This window comes from Xenopus laevis, chromosome 4S (assembly GCF_017654675.1).
Source record: "Xenopus laevis strain J_2021 chromosome 4S, Xenopus_laevis_v10.1, whole genome shotgun sequence".
Classification (NCBI taxonomy): Eukaryota; Metazoa; Chordata; class Amphibia; order Anura; family Pipidae; genus Xenopus; species Xenopus laevis.
The window spans coordinates 80,897,184-80,918,958 of NC_054378.1; the positions used below are offsets into that span (position 1 = coordinate 80,897,184).

The following is a 21,775-nucleotide window of genomic DNA, read 5'->3' on the forward strand; positions in this document are numbered from 1 at the left end:
CTGTGCAACTGGATTATCTCCCTGGATGTAACCACAATAAAAGAACTGGTGATGTGTCCCTTGGTAAGGGTATAGATGGTGCTCCCTCTGGTGCTGTTGGAAGTGTGTAGCAATGCTGTCAGCTCTCCTTGCACAATATGTCTCACCCTCCAATGGACTAGCAGGATAATGTCTGTTTTATAACTCCCAAAGTTCCTTAAACTGGTAGCACAAGGGTTAATAACTTACAGTTGACAAAGAACCTTGCTTCTCTCCACACTGTGGCTTTCTCCTTATCAAGATGGCTGACTGTTGTACTCCTGGATCACAATGGTGCTGACAACAAAACTTCCTCCAGGGAACAGCAGCACACAGCTTCAAGCAGGCTGCACACTGCAGTGTTCTCCCCTTGCAGGTTAATAGCAGTCTCTCTCTCTCTGGCTGGTCACTCAGCAGGCTGGAACACAAACCCAGTCTCTAGATCTCTCAGCACATCTCTCCATGCTGGCTGGTCTCTCCTCCTCCTGTTTCAGCCTCCCCTTCCTGTTCCTGGCTCAGAGGGTAGGGCACAGACTGTCTCCTTTATCATTGGCTGGAGAAAATCCCTTCCTTCCTGCAGTCTGAAGCATTAACTAGTTCCTCTGTACTGTAGTGGAAAGCACGAGGGGGACTACATTACCCAGCAGTCTTACAGGTGCAAACATTAAGTGTGCTACATATCCATACTTAATAAATACATTGTCATAAGAAAAGAACCACACCTCAATTAATTAAAACAGCTCTCAAATCCAGTGGCATAACTTCTGGGAGAACAGGTAGTGCAAATCCACCAGATGCTGCTCTCCCATTGTGGCCTACTAGGAGGATCAGAGTTTTTTTGGCCAAAAAGCAGATGGCATGGGGAGAGGGGGTTCTAGTGCAAAGTTGGAGCTCTGGGAAGTAGAAGCCTTTAGTTACGCCAATGCTAATGTCTAAGACAAATATAGACACAAGAACCTTCTCTACAGCTGACTTTTATAGCCTTAAGGTGCCCATACATTGAGAGATCCGCTCGTTTGGCGATGTTGTCAAACGAGCGGATCTCTCCCTGATATGCCCACCTTGAGGTGGGCAATATCGGGCTGATCCGATCGTGGGCCCTAGGGCCCAACGATCGGATCCTAACGAATACCAATGGGCGGTCAACGAATAGATGCAGCCGCGATCCGACGGGATTTTTTGTCCCATCCGATCGAGATCTGGCCGACTTTCGGCCAGATCTCGATCGGTGAAGCCAGTTGGGGGGCCCCATACACAGGCCAATAAGCTGCCGGCACGGTCTGTCGGCAGCTTTTATCGGCCCGTGTATGGCCACCTTTAGTAACATAAAGCATTATTCCGGTGAATGTGTTAAAGCTTTATATTTACTGTGCCCAACATTTTGTTCACCTTTGCATTAACTGTTAGTATTATGTAGACAGTGTCGGAATGCGCCTGCCCCAGGGCCCCCGTCTGGACAGGCGCATGGTGCCGAAGTTGTGCGCAAGCACACAATTTTTTTCCGCGACCTTCGACAAAGGGGGTCACGGCATTAAGAGCCACATGTGGGTGTGGACCTGGGCCCAGCGGGTTTTTTTCCTGGTGCTGCGCCGGCCCAGTCCGGATGTAGAGAGTGATATTCTGAGACAATTTGAAATTGGTTTTTATTTTTTTATTATTTGTGATTTTTGAGTTATTTAGCTTTTTATTAAGCAGCTCTCCAGTTTGCAGTGTCAGCAATCTGGTTGCTAGGGTCCAAATTACCCTAGCAACCATGCATTGATTTGAATGAGAATATGGAATATTAATAGGGAAGGGTTGGAACAGAAAGAAGAGTAATACAAAGTAGCAATAACAATAAATGTGTAGCTTTAGAGAGGATTTGTTTTTAGAGGGGGTCAGTTAGATCGTGCAGTTTCAATAAATAGGAGTCAGAACTAAAAGCTCAGGGAAATAAACATAGAAAATAGGATAATAGGATTAGGAAAAGCGGTGTAGTATGTTATATAACTTACTAGCGTATTTTCTCAGCTCCAAATACTGCTAACCTAGACCCTTCTGGAACCCATGAAGACTTTCTTTCATCTTCGCTGGAGCTGATCATTGGCCAAGTCTTTGCATATAACTAAATCCATTTTTACAGCATTACACAAGCACAAAGATAATTTCTGATTCAGAGATACTGGCAGAAGTTACTATTCTGACACCACTGCAGCTCCATTCCTATGCTTTCTTTTCTCCCCACCTCTCAAAAAGTAATTTGAGCACTCAATGAAACGGAAAATGAAACATTTATTTTGAAAGGTCCAATAATTATAAAAAAAAAAAAAAATGTTACACCTTTCCACTGGTCCAGCAGTAACAAAACAAATCTGATACAGGGCACTCTGCCCATGCAGAAATATTTCCCCCAGCTCTTAGTAATTATTATTCAGCGTAACAAGCAGCAACTTCATTTCAAACATTGATTTCATTGAAAAAAGTAAAAATTAAGACTCACGTGAGATACAATCATCTGGTGATTAAACTTAACTTGTTGTCCATGTTTAATATTTACTTCAACTAAAAGCCATCTCACAGCAAAATGGCTCAAGACGATGCTTACAGTGATTACTCAACATTGTAATGTTTAAATATATAATCTGCTTTTCCAGAACAGGCAGTGCAATTTGTGGACGGAATACAAAAATATATATATTTTTATATTAAAAAACTGGAACCCTTCAGACTGGCAATACCGGGACAACAGTTTAATTGTAAACTTACCAAAGGCAAAAAAAACTGAATTTCCCAGCGAGCTTTAGTCTATTATAAAATCCAGAGAGAGGATCTATGTTGTCCAGGCTGGTGAGATTAGACCAATATGGAACTATGGAAAACAACCTGTTCTGATAAAGGCCAGTGCTGAAAATCTGGAAGCGGCTGCTTAATCTCTTGAAATATTATTACAAAATCAGTGTGGTGGTGAATAAGTGATGTGAAGCAGCAACAGTTCAGTTATTACAGTCACAGAAGTAGTCTATACATTGAAGTGTAAGATATTAATTGAACAATAATAATAATACTTTGTCCTGCATTTTTAAAGTGACTTGTCAACTTCTCGTAGGCTTAAATTTCTTCATTTGGTCAATATTATGCAACAGAAATTAGAAAAAAAAAATCACTTTCTCCAAAAGCATCTTTTACAGTTCTACAGAAATAACAACAATAATTTAAAACCGTTACTCAGAATGAATATGTTGCAGTTTTTAGCAATATGGAGTGTCCAGCTACTCACATCCTCCAAGGGATTTTTTTTTGATTGGGGGGGGGCACGACAAAACAAACTAGTAAAATTTGGCAAAATCCAAGCCAGTGTGTCTTTATCATATATTGAACCATTATAGAAAGAATAAAGAAATGACAGCAATACTGATTTTAGTGGAACAGAGATTACATCTGTGCAGTGAGGAAGTAAACCATGACACAATGCTCTCACTGAGTTTAAGATGATTAAAAACAAGACCGGTAACAATCTTTTATGCCTGGGTATGAACATTTACCCCAAACCTACATAATATCTTACTTGGAAATAGTAGAATATTCTGTTTATAGGATTTGGATAGAGCAAAAAAACGACACCCCTCTTTTATCATTTAAAATAAAGTTGTGATCATACATTAAGCAAACTGGTAAACAATTAAGCTATGTGTGTTTTTCATCTTTCGTGAAAATTTTGAACAAAAAGTATATGTGCAACAACATTGTGATCTTTGGCGATTATGGAGGATGGATGTAAGGATTTCCCCACTTTCACTATTGCTTTTTTAATGCAACAAGAACATATTCAGGCTTTAGTCCTTTTTGAAAATGCATTGCTTCATCTATTAGTAGTGGCACAGTGCACTATGGTTATGTATGAGAAGGCCTGGAATAAGGCTCTAATCTTATTTATCCCTTACAATATTCACAACATTTTGGTAAAAAAAAAAAAAGTTAATTTACAATTTTGGAACATTCATAGTCCAATGGTGAAAGAGTGCAAAGTCTCACTTAACATGTAGTTCAGCTGCCTGGTCCATAGGAACTGGTTCAAAATCATGAACAGCAAGACCAAGCAAGCTTAATCTACGAATCTCATTCAACAAAAACATTAAGCAATAGCTACATCTTCCTATCTTGTACATCGGTACATAGTCCAGATGGAGTAGGGGCAGCCATTTTTTTCTGCCAGAATTAAGGAAAATGACTGGCCTATTGGCAGCATAAGAAGCATCATTACGTTAGAACTAATCTTCATGATGGCGTCGACATGTCCAAGAACGTGGTTTCAAGAAATCAGTGAAGGCAGGCTGTGACAAAAAAACAATTGTTAATTAAATTACACATAAAAGGAAGCAGTCTAAGCTAGGACGATTTTAATTCTCACAAAATCTAATTTAGCTTCTTTTTCTTTCATAATTAACCCACCTACATACACACTCCAGTTATAGGATATTCCTTGAATAAATAGCCCTTATTGTGATGTCAGATTACTCCAATGGCACTTACTACAATTATGAATCATATTCGCATGGTGTAATGCGATATAATTAGCAACTGGCTTATTATTTCAACCATGTTCCCTAGCATGGTGTTTAAAAGAACAAACCCTCCTCTCCCTCTCGTCTATCCCTCTTTACAGTGTTCTGAAATTCAGTTTGATATTGAAAGGCTTAATGATAAAGGCAATTTGTATGAAATGGTACAACATTAGGTGGTGCCAGTCGGTGTCTGCATAAGCACAAGCACCATATATTTGTATAAAAGGAAAAGCTGAGTTTTAGAAAGTTTTCAACCACCTCAGCACGAGTATGAATATCAGTTGTAAACACCATGTGTAAAAAGATTTAGATATAAACCTATATATGTTTAAGGTGATACAGTAACGTGCACCTCAGAGTAATTTTGCATAAATTGTTTCCCAAACAATTGGATATATTTATTATCTAGAATTTCAAAAAGCATTTTAAAAAATGGAGCTAAACACCAGTTTCTTTTGTGGCTGTTGCTACACAAAATCCCTATAGTTTGGCTATTAGCCCTGCCCTCTGCCTGACAGCAAGCATTATTATTATTATTATTATTACTAACAGTGAGGGCTTTACATGATATAGGTGATCATGCTGCTAAGCACTCTACAATACTTTCACTGCAACCTGAATCTCCCACTCCTCTCACCCACACTGTGCTCAAGCCAGCCCCCACCAATCTGTAATATACTATCTACTTCCTATAACAGAATTACAGGGGCCAGGAGGTGCAATAGCCAGAATAGAAAAGGTATTTAGATCAGTTTAAGAAAAGCTTTTCATATTAGAAAGTAAGACATGTACCCAACAATATAATTACATATATTTATCATATATTTACATAAATTGCTCAAAATGCTCTTCTGGCCACTTTTGCAATTTACATTATTAATATGAAATCTAACAAATAATAGTTTTTACTACCATGAAGTTGTCATCTAAGCACCGACCTGCTATTTGGCAAGGGCGGGAGTAAGGCAGAACATCAAAGCTTTATTTACTGAAGGCTGAAGCTCTCTCTCTCTGTATCTACTGTATATGCATTTTATTTCATTTGCATACGCATTTTAGTGCGATACTCACATTGTTGATTGGACAATGACGCTGTGCATACCATTCCTGGGAATACAGACAGATGAGGACCCCCTGACCCAGAAAAAGGGATGTCCACATTATTACATTCCAAATGGGACCTCTCCGACGGTCATGTAGAATGAAATTAAAAAGCACTAGAAAAAAAAATGGAAAATCCGGATATTAAAGAGAAGTATGAGTATCATCTACATTGTCATTCATATTCATAAATCCAGGGTTGTGAACCTGGACAAAGCTGGCATGTAACTGAACTAAAACTAAATGTACTATTTGTGCCAAATGTTATTTCACTATAACAGGAGACAAATTGTTGATGTTTGTAATAGTTATTTAGTGCTGTATTGTCGTACTGCTGGAGTCTTTCTTTTACCTCATCTACTTACTAAATATGAATGTCTGCAATGACTACTGTATGTACTGTGTATATTGCAAGCCCAGTAGGATTCTACTTACTGCCAAAACACATAAACAGGATGAAGAGAACTGGGTAGAAAAAGCCAAAGCAAATGCCAAGAGCGTACTCATGGACCACAGCAGAGACAGTGAACACAAACAACATGGCTGCTGCCTTGAAGCGTCTGCCTAAAAACTTGGGAGAAAAAAAAATACATTTATAATATAATAATGGCAAGTTTTCTGAATATTCCTGCAACTTGGCTTTTGGTTATCTTTTTGCAGTTTTGGTTTGCAAATTTGGGTTCACAAATGAAACTTTTTTTTTCAACAAATAAAACAAAATAATAATGGACAAAACGGCTTAAATAATATTAGAGAGTCATATAAAAGAATAAATCAAATTCTGGTATTTTAAATTTACTGTATTGACCCAGGGGTTCCGCACCATACACAAGTAATGATCCATGCCTCGAAGATTCCAGTTTTCTGATCTCATTAGATCACCTTTTGAGTTCCAGTGGTTCAGTATGCCCTGGGCTGTTGCTTAGAAGCTTGGAAATCAACAAGCAGAAAGTTGGGTTACGTCTGTTGAAGCTACAGGACTGATAAGGAAAAGTAACACTAAAAATGACAATATAATTTACTATTACCCTGCACGGATACAACTGGTGTATTTGCTTCAGAAACACTACTATATATATAATACATATATAAACAATCTGCTGTGTAGCCATGGGGGCAGCCATTCAAGCACAGGATACACAAAAGATAAAACATACAATCTGAAGAATTCCATTGTACACTACAGAGCTTATCTGCTGTGTATCCTGTGTCTTTTCTCCTTTTTTTTTTTAATCTTGAATGGCTGCCCCCATGGCTACACATCAGTGTGTTTATATAAACTATTGCAGACTTTCTAAAGCAAATACACCAGTTTTACCAGTACAGGGCAACAGTACATTACATTGTTATTCCGTTAAAAAAAACTTTTGGTGTTACTTCAGTTGATTAATCAGTTAATAATCAGTTGTAAGGCAGAATGCACAACTTTCCACACTCCATCTCAAAGAACTACAATTCAGTCATGTATTGTAAATTTTATATTGTATATACAATGTATAGTGTAGGCCAGTCCATAAGTTTAAGTAACTGACAGCAGCCAAGAGCATAAGCTCTGAAGTCAGCAGAAAAGAAGATGGGGCACAAATGAAGGCATCTTCAGAGGCAGACCTCTTTACTGCTAAAAGGGGGTTGGGACATTGGACTGGTGCTAAAGCCCAAAACATAAGGTGCAAAACAGCTCATCCTCTGCACTAACTATGAATTGTTTCAGCCAGTGCTGCCCCACAGCAGTCTTCCTACAGAAACAAGTGAGATATCACCCAATATTTACAATAGTTTAATAAAGCTAAAAATAGAAGATTAATGTCCCTTAAATATTTGATAATTCATTTCCAATTGCATAACATTACAGTTCTCACCCAAAGAAAGTCCCGGTATGCATAGTAGTACAGCCAGTCATGAACCACTACATTCCAGGTCCTGTAATAATTGGCAAATGACGTAGAATTCCACCAGTCCTGCAAAAATCACATTATTCTGTTAGCCAGACATAACTGTAAAGGGTATGTAGTATCACTATGCAGTGCCGCTCCAGCTTTGAGGCAAAGGGGAAAACTTCCTTAAGTGGTAGTATGCAGCAAATTAACTGGTAACTTTTAGAACCGAATTTTTAAACAGGACAATATCATATATATATATATATATATATATATATATATATATATATATATATATATATATATATATATATATATATATATATATATATATATATACACACATATATATATATACACTCAGATAATGTTTTCTTTGGTACAGCAAAGCTAACAGGACCAAAGGCCAAGAGCACACTAGAGTATTGCCAGTTCCTATCCGCCTGGTAAATATTTATCAGTCAGAGGGAAGCGCCTGCATTTACAAGTACTGTTTCCATCTGTGTGCAGCTACACAGGGCCAAGCTGAGTGGAGATCAACTTTAAAGGGATTCTGTCATGATTTTTATGATGCAGTTTTTATTTCTAAATCACACTGTTTACATTGCAAATAATTCACTCTACCATATAATGGTATGCCTGGTCATGTGCTTTCAGAAAGAGTCAGCACTTTAGGATGGAACTGCTTTCTGGCAGGCTGTTTCTCCTAATCTGAATGTGTCGCAGTGGGACCTGGATTTTACTATTGAGTGCTGTTCTTATATCTACCAGGCAGCTGTTATCTTGTGTTAGGGAGCAGTTATCTGGTTACCTTCTCATTGTTCAGTTAGGGAAAGGGAGGAGTGATATCACTCCAACGGATTTCAAAACCGACGTGTTTTGAAAAAAAATGTTTTTCAAATGACAGTATACCTTTAAAATGCCTGCTAGCAGATCTCTGCTCTGCTTCCTAGCCACACACAGGCAGAAACAGTACTTTTAAATGCAGATACAGGAAGCACTGATTTCAGCCCATCTGCTTCTCTTCGTCTCATTAATATAGACCAGGTGGAGAGACACGAGTAATACCCTAGTGTGCCCTTGCCCTAAGCGTAAGATTATGAGATAGAAGTAAGAAACAACCGTCAGTCACATTTTCTTATTACCTTATAAAACATTCGATCTGCGAATCGAAGCATCTCAGCAAAAGCATTGAGCCAGCAATGCAAGAATGCAAAAAAAGCCAGAAACAGAACCAAAACACCTGAAAAAAAGGAGATAAAGTGATGATTCTGCACATGTTCATACACGGTCACCTGGTAGTCAAGAGTAATATAAATACAAAATACCAGATGTTGCATAGGTATCAATTACCTGGAAGGATGGAGTTAAAAATGCAGAGTACCAGGACTCGAAGGCTGAATGGCTCCTGACTTATGTTACGGAAAAGTGGGATACAAAGACGAACAAAAACATAGTAGGCATAGAAGAGACATCCTAGCACCTGAAACAAAACACCACAGATAATATGAGAAGCAGCATCTTATCAACAAAGTGTACATGATAGTCACTATCTGTTACAAAGTGAAAGCCAGATTTAATTGAGTTTTCCGTTAGGGAAATTAGTAATGTACTTTTCACATCAGTATAACACAGTGATGTAACACTAATGAAATTGGTTACTTATTATAAAAAAAGAAGAACTTTTACATATATCTCTGGAATTCTACTGCATCTTTCTGTTATCCTCAGTTCTTACCTGAGCAAATTTGGTAGCAACATAACCCCATCTAATAGATGGATTCCTATAAAAAACAAAAAACAAATGTGGCATTGTTTTAAAATGGCAGCTTGTTAAATATCCTGATAAAAGCTAATTTGAATCAGTAACAATTCGAACACAATAGGGCCTACATTCTATAATGAATACCAGAGAAGAAAAAAATGAGCCTTTTAAGGTGATGTCTGAAGTGTAAGAGCCCATTACCTCTTAATGTATATAATGTATTTGATGCTAAAATTCCCATTTGCTCTTAGTATATTTAATATATTTGGGGGTTCTGTATCCTCTGCCTCTCACTATACATAATGTATTTTTAGAATGTGTAGATATTGCCCTTAGAAAACATTCTACAATTATTTACAAGTGTATGTATGGCCCTTACTGTACAAGCAGATTCAGAGAGTCCGAAAAAATGACATTTGTGGAGGGCCTATGAAAACAGGCAGTTGAGTTCTTCAGGATAGGTGTCAAGGACAGCTGTTATCTTGTTATATGTCCATGAGTCTGAGGCCAGGCTAAACAGATAAGGCTCTGTTGTCAGCTGATGGGGAGTACACACATGAATTTGCTGTGCACCAGTAATAAAAAGGTTGCAAATATTCAGGATATTGAAAGAATCTAAAATTATTCAGTTGATTTGCTCTTTGAAAAAAAAAAAAATAGATTTGCTCTTTTAAAAGAAAAAAAAATTTCAGTACTCCATAGTGAGTGAGGAGTGAAAACACCATGTTTCCCAATGATAGTATTACTTTAATGAACTAGGTTGAAGGGATTCTGACATTATTTTTATGGAGTCGTTTTTATTTATAAATTACTATTGGAAATAATTTACACTACCATATAATTGTTTTATTCATGAAATGTATTTTTTAGCTGTAATATTGGTGTGTAGGCAGCCATCTCGGGTCATTTTGCCTGGTCTTGTGCTTTCAGAATGAGTCAGCACACTTCACAATAGAACTTATTTCAGGTAAGCTATTGTTTTTCATACTTAATGTAAATGGGGGAGTCACAGTGGGACTTGGATTTTTACTATTGAGTGCTGTTCTCATATCTACCAGGGAGTTGTTGAAAGGGGGGTGATATCACTCCAACTTGCAGAGCAGCAATAAAGAGAGACTGAAGTTTATTAATTAGAGTCACATGAAAGAGCTCCTGGGAAGCTTACAACTTGTTTACCGCCATGTCAGATTTCAAAATTAAATATAAAAAAATCTGTTTGTTTTACTGAAGAACGGATTTCAGTGCAAAATACTGCTGGAGCAGCACTATTAACTGATACGTTTTAAAAAACCAAAAAAAAATCAAAAAGGTTTTCCTGCAACAGAATCCCTTTAAACTACAGAATTAAACAATATGAATTAAATAATATTAAGCTGCCCTAGAGGACATTCTACATACATCTCCAGCATTATTTCTTACTAGAGGGTTGTTATCTTATGTACAACAAAATATGACCCAAACACAGATGAGCTGTACCACCATGTACAATGTTGCATGCGGATACAAGTAAGGGATCTGTTATCCAGAATGCTTGGGACCTGGGGTTTGCCAGATAACGGATCTTACCATATGTTTGACCTTCATACCTTAAGTCTACTAGAAAATCATGTAAACATTAAACCCAATAGGCTGGTTTTGCTTCCAATAAGGATTCATTATTTCTGAAAGGAAAACTAAACCCCCCCAAACAATAAATAGAGCGCAGGTAAAAATGCGCGCGAGTAAGAGCCCTTAAACAAGTGGGAGTACTGCTCCTTTAAGAGGGCAATTTGTTTATTGTTCTCTGATACACACATAGTATGTAGAGGCATCGTGGCTATGAAAAGATTTTTTTAACTTTTTTCTTGTTTACTTTAATCCCAAACTACAAGGTAAAAGAAATACATTAAGACTTTATTAAGGTTATTATAAAAGAAGTATTATACTGAATTAAAGCATGTTGCCCTTATTGGGAGTAAGAGGAGTCACAGAAACACAGTGTTATAGGATAAAATATAATTATTGTAATAAATAGAATATAAATATATATTTACAATGATATGTGCACATGAATAAATACTCTGCAGTGCAAGTTCACAAGTGACTTCTTACCTTGGGTAATTATCTCGATATATAAGTGTAGGAGCAAACAGGAAGTACAAGTATTGAGTAACTTGGGGAACAGGAACAATGGCTGAAACAGAAACAGAAAAATTAGGAACAAAAGATTTTAAAAAGTATCGGATTATAAGAAACAATACATATATGTTGCTCAGAGTATTAACCTACAGAAAGGACATTCAAAATGAATTGGGTAATTTAAAAGGCAACTGAAAATGAGTAGATTAAAGGATTATACTACCTCCTGCTGTGATACGATGAGCTAGCTAAATTACAGATAGAAAGCTTAGTAGAAACACCCCCACAACATGTTTTGCTTGCAGGAATCAGTAGCTGGAAACAAAACGACTTTTAGCCTTTGTTTGCCCTGTTTAGTTTAAAGGAAACCTATACCCCCGAACAATGTAAGTCTCTATAAATATATATATATTGCATAAAACAGCCTCTGTGTAAAACCCTGCTTCATGCAAATAAACCATTTTCATAATAATATACTTTTTTAGCAGGGGCGCTCCGCCAATGAGGCCAGTTGAGGCACTCCCCTCAGGCAGCAGCACCCCCCTGGTTGCCAGGGGCGGCAAAAATGCCGCTCCTGGTAAATAAGAGCCGAATTTCCAGTTTTCAACCCGGAAATTCGGCTTTTCTAGTGCAGAGAGTGCAATTGCGCTCTCTGCACTAGCTACGTGGACCCCCCCCCCCTCCCCGACCCCTGTCTGGCGCTGAAGGTGAGTGCTGTGGGGAGGCGGCAAAAACAAAAATCGCCTCGGGCGGCAAATTGGGCAGGATCGCCCCTGTTTTTAGTATTATGTGCCATTGGGTAATCATAAACAGAAAACGGTCATTTTAAAAAATAAGGGCGGCCCTTGGGAACCTAGGATTCATGGTGCACACAAACAAACCATACATATTAGGTCACATGAGACAATTAACAGACCAAGTTCTGTGTTTTGATCCACACTTCTTCCTGTTACAGTTAGAGTTGTAGTATTTCTGGTCAGGTGATCTCTGAGGCAGCACACAGACCATCACGAAATGGTGGCACAATGAAAAAGATGTAAAAGGGCAATATTTACTAATATAAGTATCAGTTTGGAAGGATTCTTTAACATGCCACTTAATTTTACAAACTATCTGTTGCTTAAGTTTTCATTATGGGGGTATAGTTTTCCCTTCAAGGGGTTGTTCACCTTCCAAAATTTTTTTTTAAGTTCAGTTGTTTTCAGATTGTTCCCTAGAAATAAAGATTTTTTTTCAATTACTTTCCATTATTTCTTTTTTTACTGTTTTTCCAAAATCTAAGTTTAAATTTTAATGTTTCTGTCTCTAGTGTTTCAGTCTGGCAGCTCAGTAATTCAGGTGCAGACTCTAAACTGTTACAATTTTGTAACATTTAGTTAATACATTTCTCAGCAGCATCTCTGGAATATTAGCAACTATTGTATCAATTCTAGCAGCTGCCTGTAATGAAACCCAGAGTTTCTGCTGAGCAAGGACAAAGATAAGAAATGTATCAATGTACTAAACGTATCAATGAACTAAATGTATCAATTTAGAACAGTTTACAGAAGGAGTGCCAATACATTATTAATGTAGGGTCTACTTTTAGTGATGTTGTCCCATTATAATCTACACCCATAAAAGCATTGTTAGCATTCTGTTTCATGGAAAATGTTAAATATTATATTGATTTAGTGTATGGGAAAATGTATATTGCTATATTTAACAAACAACTATTTCTTATGTAACCTGAACATAATAAATATCTGAATGAAAAGCATATAATAGGAGGATGATATAGAAAAGCGGTTTGTTGACAGTGTTGAGATCTACAACTTCTTCCTTCTTGTTTCCTTCTTTTGAGGTGCATGCAGTTCAACTGTTGTACCCTCTCGCTGCACGGGTAGCTGTTGTTTACAGACCTCCTTCTGCTAAATCTCCTGCCACATTTCTCTCTGACTTTGAATCATGGCTCTCTTTTTTTTTTTTCTATGCTCTGACAGCCTGGCAATTATTAACTCCTTGTGGTCATCATGCTTTCTCCATTTAACCACCTTCTTTGATCTCCAGCAATGGACAAATACACCTACCCATAAGGATGGTCACTGCCTAGATCTGGTCTTCACCAGAAACTCTCTACATTTAACATCGATCCTTTTCCTCTATCTGATCACCATCTTTTCTCTTTTTCTATCTCACAAATTCCTTCCTCTGCTAACCCTCAACCAAAAATTCTGGTTTGCAACATCCGTGCTGTTGATATAACTGCTTTATTGGACTCTCAGTTCTAGCTTCTCCTCCATCACTACTTCCTCTCATCCGGATTCCCTTGTAAGTTCCTACAATTCTGTTCTGTCTGCTGCTATCAATGCTCATGACCCTCTGCAGCCACAACGCAATCGTACCCGCAATGCCCGTCCCTGGATGAACAACCAGATGCAATTTCTACGTTCCTGTATGTGAGTGGCAGAGCGCAGGTGGAGGAAATCCCATACAAAAGCCGACTTCTTCCCCTATAAATTTCTCATGGCCTGCCTTGGTACTGCCCTTTCCCAGGCTAAACAACAGCACTACAATACACTCATAAATAACAACAAATCCAACCCACAACACTTGTTTTCAATATTCAACTCATTACTTCATCCCCCTACACAGTGCTGGGCCAACGTGGGCAGGCGCCCTAGGCAGCCTGGCCCGGCAAAGCGCACAATACGCGAGTGCGTGAAAAAACCCAAGTGCACACTTTCGTTTTTCATGCATGCGCACTCGTATTTTTTCACGCATGCGCACTCGCGTATTGGGTGCTTTGCAAAACAAAGATACGCGCACGTTGGCCAGAGCAGGGACCGGACTAGGGGATAGCAGAAGCAGAGAAGGTGCGTGCCTGGCACCCCTCCAGCTTTGCGCCCTAGGCACGTGCCTACTCTTCCTACCCCTAGTTCCGGCCCTGCCCCTACAAATGATTTCCTAACACCTGAACATACCCCCCATGAATTTGCTGACTTCTTTGAAAGCAAAGTTGACTATCTACAAACAATTTTCCCACCCCTCAGAAACTAATATTCTCAGTCCCCCTAAAGATTCTATTTCCATTTTCAACTCTTTTGATCGTATATCTGAGCTGGAAGACTCTAAACTTCTCCTATCCATCAACAAATTGCTCATTCGATGCTATACCATCACCTTGATTAAAACAGTGTGATCCTGTCCTCACTCATATATTCAATTCCTCACTAACTTCTGCTACTTTCCCCTCGTTATTCAAACAGGCCTGTGTCAAGCCCATTCGGAAAAAGGCTACACTGGACCCATCCTGTTTGTCTAACTACCGTCCTGTCACTCACTTACCGCTAGCCTCTACTGCTGGAACATCTCGTCCTCTCCCGTATTACTAACTTTCTCTGCACCAATAATCTGCTTGACCCAATGCAGTCTGGCTTTCAACCTGCACACTCCACTGAGACTGCCTTATGTAGAGTTGCAAATGATCTCCAGACTGCTAAGGCCAAAGGGCCCTGCCTATTCTCATTCTCCTGGACTTATCTTCTGCTTTTGATAGGGTTAACCATTCTGTTCTAAAGCAAGTTCTCCATTCAATTGGTATCCGAAATCAAACTGCATCCTGGTTCTCTTCCTACCTTTCTGACCGCTCCTTCTCTGTTACTTTTGCAAACAAATACTCTCCTCCTGTTGATCTTAATGTGGGGGTGCCTCAGGGTTCTGTACTTGGTCCTCTGTTGTTCTCCTTTTACACTCTCTCTTTAGGAGACCTTATATCTTCATTTGGCCTTAAATATCACCTCTATGCCGATGACATTCAGATATACTCCCTCACTAAGCTCTGACGTTCAAACCCAGATAGCAGACTTCCTAGTAGCTATCTCTCCCTGGATGAACCAACGCCACCTCAAGCTCAACTTGGCCAAGACTGAGCTCATGGTCTTTCCACCCAAACCGAGCCCTTCTCTTCCTTACACCATTACTATTGATGGCATGACTATTAACCAGGTTAACTCAGCACGCTTTAAGGGTCATCTTTGACCAGTCCCTCTCCTTCTCTATTCATATTAATAATACTGCCAAAACCTGTCGTTTCTTCCTCCGCAATATAGCCAAGATACGCCGGTTTCTTTCATAAACAGCCAAAACACTTATCCATGCCCTTATCTTATCCTGTTTAGACTATTGCAATCTTCTCCTAACTGGTCTTCCTGACTCCCATCTCTCTCCCCTCCAATCAATCTTAAACTCTGCTACCAGGATCCTTCTGCTGTCTCCTAAAAGGGAACCTGCTCAACCCTAACTAAAATCCTTAGAGTGGCTGCCTGTTAAGCAAAGTATAGCATATAAAACCCTTCTACTAACATTCAAAGCCCTTCACTCCTCTGCTCCTCACTACATTTCTTCTCGTCTCACTATACGTTCTTGGTCGTCTTCTCCGCTCTTCTCGGAGCAACCTTCTCTTCACACCATCCACATCCACTGCCACCTCTCGTCCCAAACCCTTCTATCTTGCTTCTTGCTTACCTCTGGAACTCCATCCCTGAATTCCTCCGGAAGGAATCCTCTCTCAATCTCTTCAAGAAAAAACTAAGAGTCTAACTTTTGGACGACTAGAACATTAGCCTAGTCCTGTCCCTACTGACTATGCCTTACCTTTTTACTCCAATTTGTACCTGTAACCTCTCATCCACTTAAGACTGTAAGCTCTACGGGGCAGGGACCTCCTTCCCACTATGTCTCTTAACACATAGCAGTTAAGCTCTTTGTCATTTGATTCTGTATATATTTATTATGTGATTTGTCTCCCCAAAAAAAAGTATATTTTTAATGTTTATATTGTACTTTTATGCACTCTACAGCGCTGAGGCTCCTTAACAGCGCTTTACAAATAAAGTTATACATACATACATACTGATCACCAGCTAAAGGTCTACTGGTAGATACCGATCTACCTTTTGGGCACCCCTGGTTTAAAGGGTCGGCAACCCCCCTACCAGAGCTGTTTAGAACATGAAAAATGACACTTTACACTTTAATAGCAGAAAAACAGTGACACATAGAAAATAGAAAGTAATTGGAAAAAGTAGTTATTTCTGGTGATCTATCTGAAAACAACTAGTTGTTAAAAAGTGAACAATCCCTTTAAAGAAATAGCAATGTGGCCAAAAGGAGTCCTATTTACTGAACTCATGTTGATCAAGGTGGTATACTGTCCATTTAATAAGATAATAGTCCAGTCTAGTTGTGAGTTTACATGACACATAACTATTTGAAAGAATACTCACAGGATTTCTCCTTTGTAAATGCAAATATTCGAGGAACGTTCTCCCTTACAAATGAATGAGCTTTCATAGTTAGCCGGACCTACAAAGACATGAAGTTAATAAAGCAGCAACGTCTTTCATATTCACTTTATTTACATATCTCTGGTTTAAGAACGAACCTGTTCCAGAATGATGATAAACCGAGATGCAGGAGGTAAGTCATGGTGCAACACAATGTATGTAGGCATGAATCCAAGGCCCAGAGTTTGAAACATCATGAAGAGAATACCAAAGAAAATAGAACGGATGCTGCGATGAGAAGATGCCCGATAACCCCGGGCCCACGTAGAGAAAAGTCCATAGGGAATGATGAAGGTGCTCAGAAACATGCAGAGCCATGTGGAGATTACAATAGGAAATTTCCCAAAAGCATACACTAAAAGATCAAACTCCAAAACCAACCTGCAATATAAAATGGAACAATAACACAACACATACATGTGTATCTCTCAGCATTAGTACCAAATACTGTAGTATATTTTGGTTTAAGAATATCACAACCATCTTCCCCCATCCATATGTAATCAAAGGCACTCATTTTGACCAGGTTTGCTTTTAAGCAGGTGACCAGTAAATACTTCCTGCTCAGTGGCTGCTATGGGTTATGGACCTGGGCAAACTAAGCCATGTGCCTAATTTTCAAATGGGTTTACTAACACAGTTTCTGTAGTAGTTAGCTCTACAACAGCTCATCTTACTTTAAAAAGAATGCACTTAAAGGAGCATTAAACCCTAAAAATGAATGTAGCTAAAAATGCCAAATTTTATATACTGAACTTATTGCACCAGCCTAAAGTTTCAGCTTCTCAATGGCAGCAATGATCCAGGACTTCAAACTTGTCACAGGAGGTCACCATCTTGGAAAATGTCTGTGACACTCACATGCTCTGTGGGCTCTCAAGCAGAAAATGAGGTTGGCCTGTAATATAAGCTGATGCTACAAGGCTGATTATTAAATTCTGATGCGAATAGAACTGGTTTCTGTGCTGCCATGTAGTAATTATCTGCATTAATTACTAATCAGCCTCATATTGTGAGATTTACATTCTATGTGTACTGTATATTTTTAGTCGGTCCCTAAGCTCAGTAAGTGACCGCAGCACTCTAAAAAAATTTTAGAGGAAGGTGGGGATTCACCAAATTTACCCTCACCCCTTAAAAATGGGTTGTTTAATCTTCCCTACCCCCTTAGGGTAATTTGTTTGCAAATATTGTTGAAGTTAAACATACAATTTTACGGTCCTTCTGAAAAAAAGTTTTATTCTAACTTGTCATTCAGGATATTATAAGAATCAAGGAAGGAGGTTTATTAAAAAAAATTAAACTGGTGAATATTACCTGCCCTCGTCAATACAGTCCACAACCAAAGTGCTCAGGATGAAGAGTATAAGAAGAGCAATAAACATGTGGTAGATGGTACGAATATGATTCACTTCAAAGAGTTCGCTGTGGATGAAAACAGTATCAAATATCAGACATCTGAAAAATTATGGGACTGTTATCAGAGAATTCTAGCCCGCTGACTGAATATTTGTTTAGAAAATTTGGTTGCTTTTAATCTATAGGTGAACAGCCTGAATGACCATTCAGAACCATCAAAACAAAATAAAATTAATTCGGGATTAGGCAACCCAATTCGAAACCTTAAAATCATGTGACATTTTGCCACACAAGTATAATAAGATGTAACTGAACGCGTGCAGTTCTCTTTTGTCCTTCGGATTTGGTTCTGTATTTGGTCAAAACTTACACAAAGGTTTTATGGTTCGGCTAAATCCCAAAATCATGGATTCGGTGCATCCCTAGTATAAACTGCTATAAAAGATCAGGATAAGGAATCCTTCATTTAATCTGGGTGATTCATTATCAGTTTTATAACTGTCAAGAGCACCTTTTTCACAGAAATAAAATGTAAAGGATTTAACATCTAGTTCACTAAGTACAACTTGTGGTGTTCAGGCACTACAGGTCTTGCAACATAAGTAATCAGTCTCTATGGTAGAGCAAAGTATAAATAAGAGAACATTACTGTACATTAAGGTAAGGCCAACTTACTCCAAAAGGGAACGCCTTGAAACAAAGAGCTTTCCATGCTCAGGAGGGGCTCTCAGTCCTCTGTAATGAAACAGATGACAAAGTTACTCAAAGGAAAAAAGGTGCCACAGCATCCATTATTAGGTCTCATCATATTCTTTAGCCACTTTGAGCTTATAGACTCAAAATAACTAGAGCAGCATATGGATACTGTAGAACAGCTTTGCACAAACAGGTGGTTAATCCAAAAATCCAAGTATAGCTGCAAGTGCATGTTTGTTCTTATTACCAAGAAAGAAAAACAAATTTGGATCAGAACACACTGTATTCTCTCTTTAACTGTTTTTATTGTTTTCATATTAAACAAGCAGGATTTCAAACAAAGATCAAAGAACAAAGCTATGCAATAAGGACACTGTATTCTCATTTAATGTTTGTGTTTTTGTCAACTGACTGATATAACATTAAACTGTTAGTGCAAAGCAATTTATATTAAGAAACTAAATTCACCCTAAGCAAAACAAATATGATTTATACACAAATGTGCAGTTTTATAGCCATCTTTAAATGTCATCTTTCTTTCCAATGTGCTCCTCTGTTTTGGCAGAGGAGACCACACACAGTATTCACATTTCTGTTAGCAATAAGTGAGCCAATAGTTGATACTGGTTGGGTTTGCAGCTATTACAATTCATCATATGCCATACTTCTTAGGAAGGAAAGATAACCTGCCGATGCAATCAATAGTGAAGGAAGGAGAGGTTGTAGCACATATGAATTATCAGGAAAGACAAAGCAGTTACAGTCACTAGCTGCATTCATGTCAATGACATCACCTGAGTCAAGGTAGCCATACACCTGAAGATCCACTTATTTGGTGAAGTTACCAAACAAGCTATCTTACCCAATAGGCCTCCTTGTGTTTGTGATATACAGGCCATTGTTAGAGAACTGCATCAACAAGCAAACCCGGACCTCACCCCAACAGGATTCTGCTCATCTATCTGGGAGACCATAGGAGTGGGAGCATACAAAGAGAAGTTGCAAACTCTGAATGTGCCATATTGGCAGCTAAAACTGCCCATGTATGGCCAGCTTTAGATGAGAAAATAGCATATGGAAGGGTTAATGATAAATAATATTTTTTTGCAAAGCATGTATACTTACAGAAATGTAACTTAGGACAGAATATGCAATGCACTAATGTAGGAGAGTATGGCGTATTGTCATTTTTTCTGTAAAGTGGACATTGCAAAACAGTCTACCTGGAAGATCTGCTCTGCAGACTTAATACAACACTGAAATCTAAAACCACTGTTTATATAGCAGTTTTGACAGGCAAAAGCCTCTGCCAAAGTAAGCATGAAACAAATAGTCAGGGAAAAACTTGAACGGGTTGTTCTTACTTTATTGCCAATTTAAATGGGTTGGTTTATAAATGAAATGAAACAAAATGCAATTCTAAACAACTCTCCAATTAATTATTTTTTTTCTATAACGTTAAAGTTATTTGTAAATGTAATTGCTAATAGTACCTCTCTATCCCTTGTTCTCTACACTCCTGGTTCTGTTAAAATAAGGCAGCTAAAACAAACTGAACATAGCTGCAAAGAAGCATGGAAGGTATTTTGTTTTGTGTTCAGGTCTCCTATAAATAAATACTGACACCTTTTAAAGGAGCAGTAACACCAAAAAAATTAAGTGAGTTCAAGGAATAAAAATAAAATGTACTGGTGCCCTGCACTGGTAAAACTAGTGTGTTTGCTTTAGAAACACAACTATAGTTAATATAAACAAGCTGCTGTGTATCCATTGGGGCAGCCATTCAAGCACAGGATACACAGTACAGAACAGATAGGTTCGGAAAAATCCCATTGTTTGAATGTATCCGTTATTTGCTTTGTATCCTGTGCCTTTTCTTCTTTTTCAACTTTGAATGGCTGCCCTCACGGCTTAACAGCAGCTTGTTTGCAGAGTTTCTTAAGAAAACACATCAGTTTTACCAGTGAAGCACAACAATGCATTATATTTTCATTTCTTTAAAAGACTTTCATTTTTTAGTGTTACTGTTCCTTTAAAGCAAACTGCTTGATTGAGAACTTAAAAAACACATAGCTTTTAAGTGAAAGCTGTGAACAGAGTATAATTGAATTTCTAAACTAGATACTTTTATACATTTCATTTTACCTTCCTGATAAATTTTTTTTTTTAAATATATGACTGCTTTTGTTGTATTATATTCTCTAGAGTTTGTATTTTTTTTTTGCCTTTGCATATTTTAATTTCCTATGTATGGTACTATATTCTTTTCAGAACTGATTTATTTCACCTGAGCAGAGGCTAGTGTTTGCCAGGCACCCCAGCAAAAATATCTTCAGAGGGGCCTGCTGCACAGATATCCCTCCCTGCCTGTCCACTATCTGCTTCTCTCCAGTAGGAAAAGGCTGGGGAGGGGGCCATTTTTTTTTACTGCTACAGAGGATGCAGACCCTGCTTTCTGTTCCACAGACCGTGGGGTCTGCTTCTTCTACAGTTAGGCTGCTGTACCTGAGTTTGTTGCTGTCTTTCTCTACATTTCCAGATGATGGTGCAGCAGACATGCTCTCCAGGACTGTGGATTCTTCTATCAAGTTATTTACAAATTCATTCAAGTGGCCATCCACCTCCTTCATTAGCTCATTCTTCAAGTGCTGTAATAGTACAGAAGACAGATAAAAATGCACACTAACATTAGGCATGAGAGAGAGAGAGAGAGAGAGAGAGAGAGAGAGAGAGAGAGAGAGAGAGAGAGAGAGAGAGAGAGAGAGAGAGAGAGAGAGAGAGAGAGAGAGAGAGAGAGAGAGAGAGAGAGAGAGAGAGAGAGAGAGAGAGAGAGAGAGAGAGAGAGAGAGAGAGAGAGAGAGAGATATTTTGTTTTAATGTGCCCTGGAAATGTGTTTTTATGTACAGTTTATAAAATGTAAAAAAAATTTTAAATATCAAAGAAATAAAATAATGCTATATGTAGTTTGTAAT

At 38.4% G+C, this 21,775-nt stretch overlaps 1 protein-coding gene across 1 annotated transcript in view; it reads right to left on the minus strand.

Moving 5' to 3' along the window:
* Nucleotides 1-2,272: 2,272 nt before the first annotated feature.
* Nucleotides 2,273-21,775, minus strand: part of soat1.S (sterol O-acyltransferase 1 S homeolog) — a 32,280-nt gene continuing 12,777 nt past the window's right edge. The window contains 13 exon segments of the mRNA NM_001093559.1: nucleotides 2,273-4,328; nucleotides 5,631-5,776; nucleotides 6,096-6,231; nucleotides 7,520-7,618; nucleotides 8,683-8,780; nucleotides 8,891-9,020; nucleotides 9,276-9,321; nucleotides 11,394-11,475; nucleotides 16,688-16,766; nucleotides 16,846-17,128; nucleotides 18,065-18,172; nucleotides 18,782-18,841; nucleotides 21,308-21,450. Of these exon segments, the coding sequence (NP_001087028.1) occupies nucleotides 4,266-4,328; nucleotides 5,631-5,776; nucleotides 6,096-6,231; nucleotides 7,520-7,618; nucleotides 8,683-8,780; nucleotides 8,891-9,020; nucleotides 9,276-9,321; nucleotides 11,394-11,475; nucleotides 16,688-16,766; nucleotides 16,846-17,128; nucleotides 18,065-18,172; nucleotides 18,782-18,841; nucleotides 21,308-21,450 (1,473 nt within the window). The 3' untranslated portion in view covers nucleotides 2,273-4,265.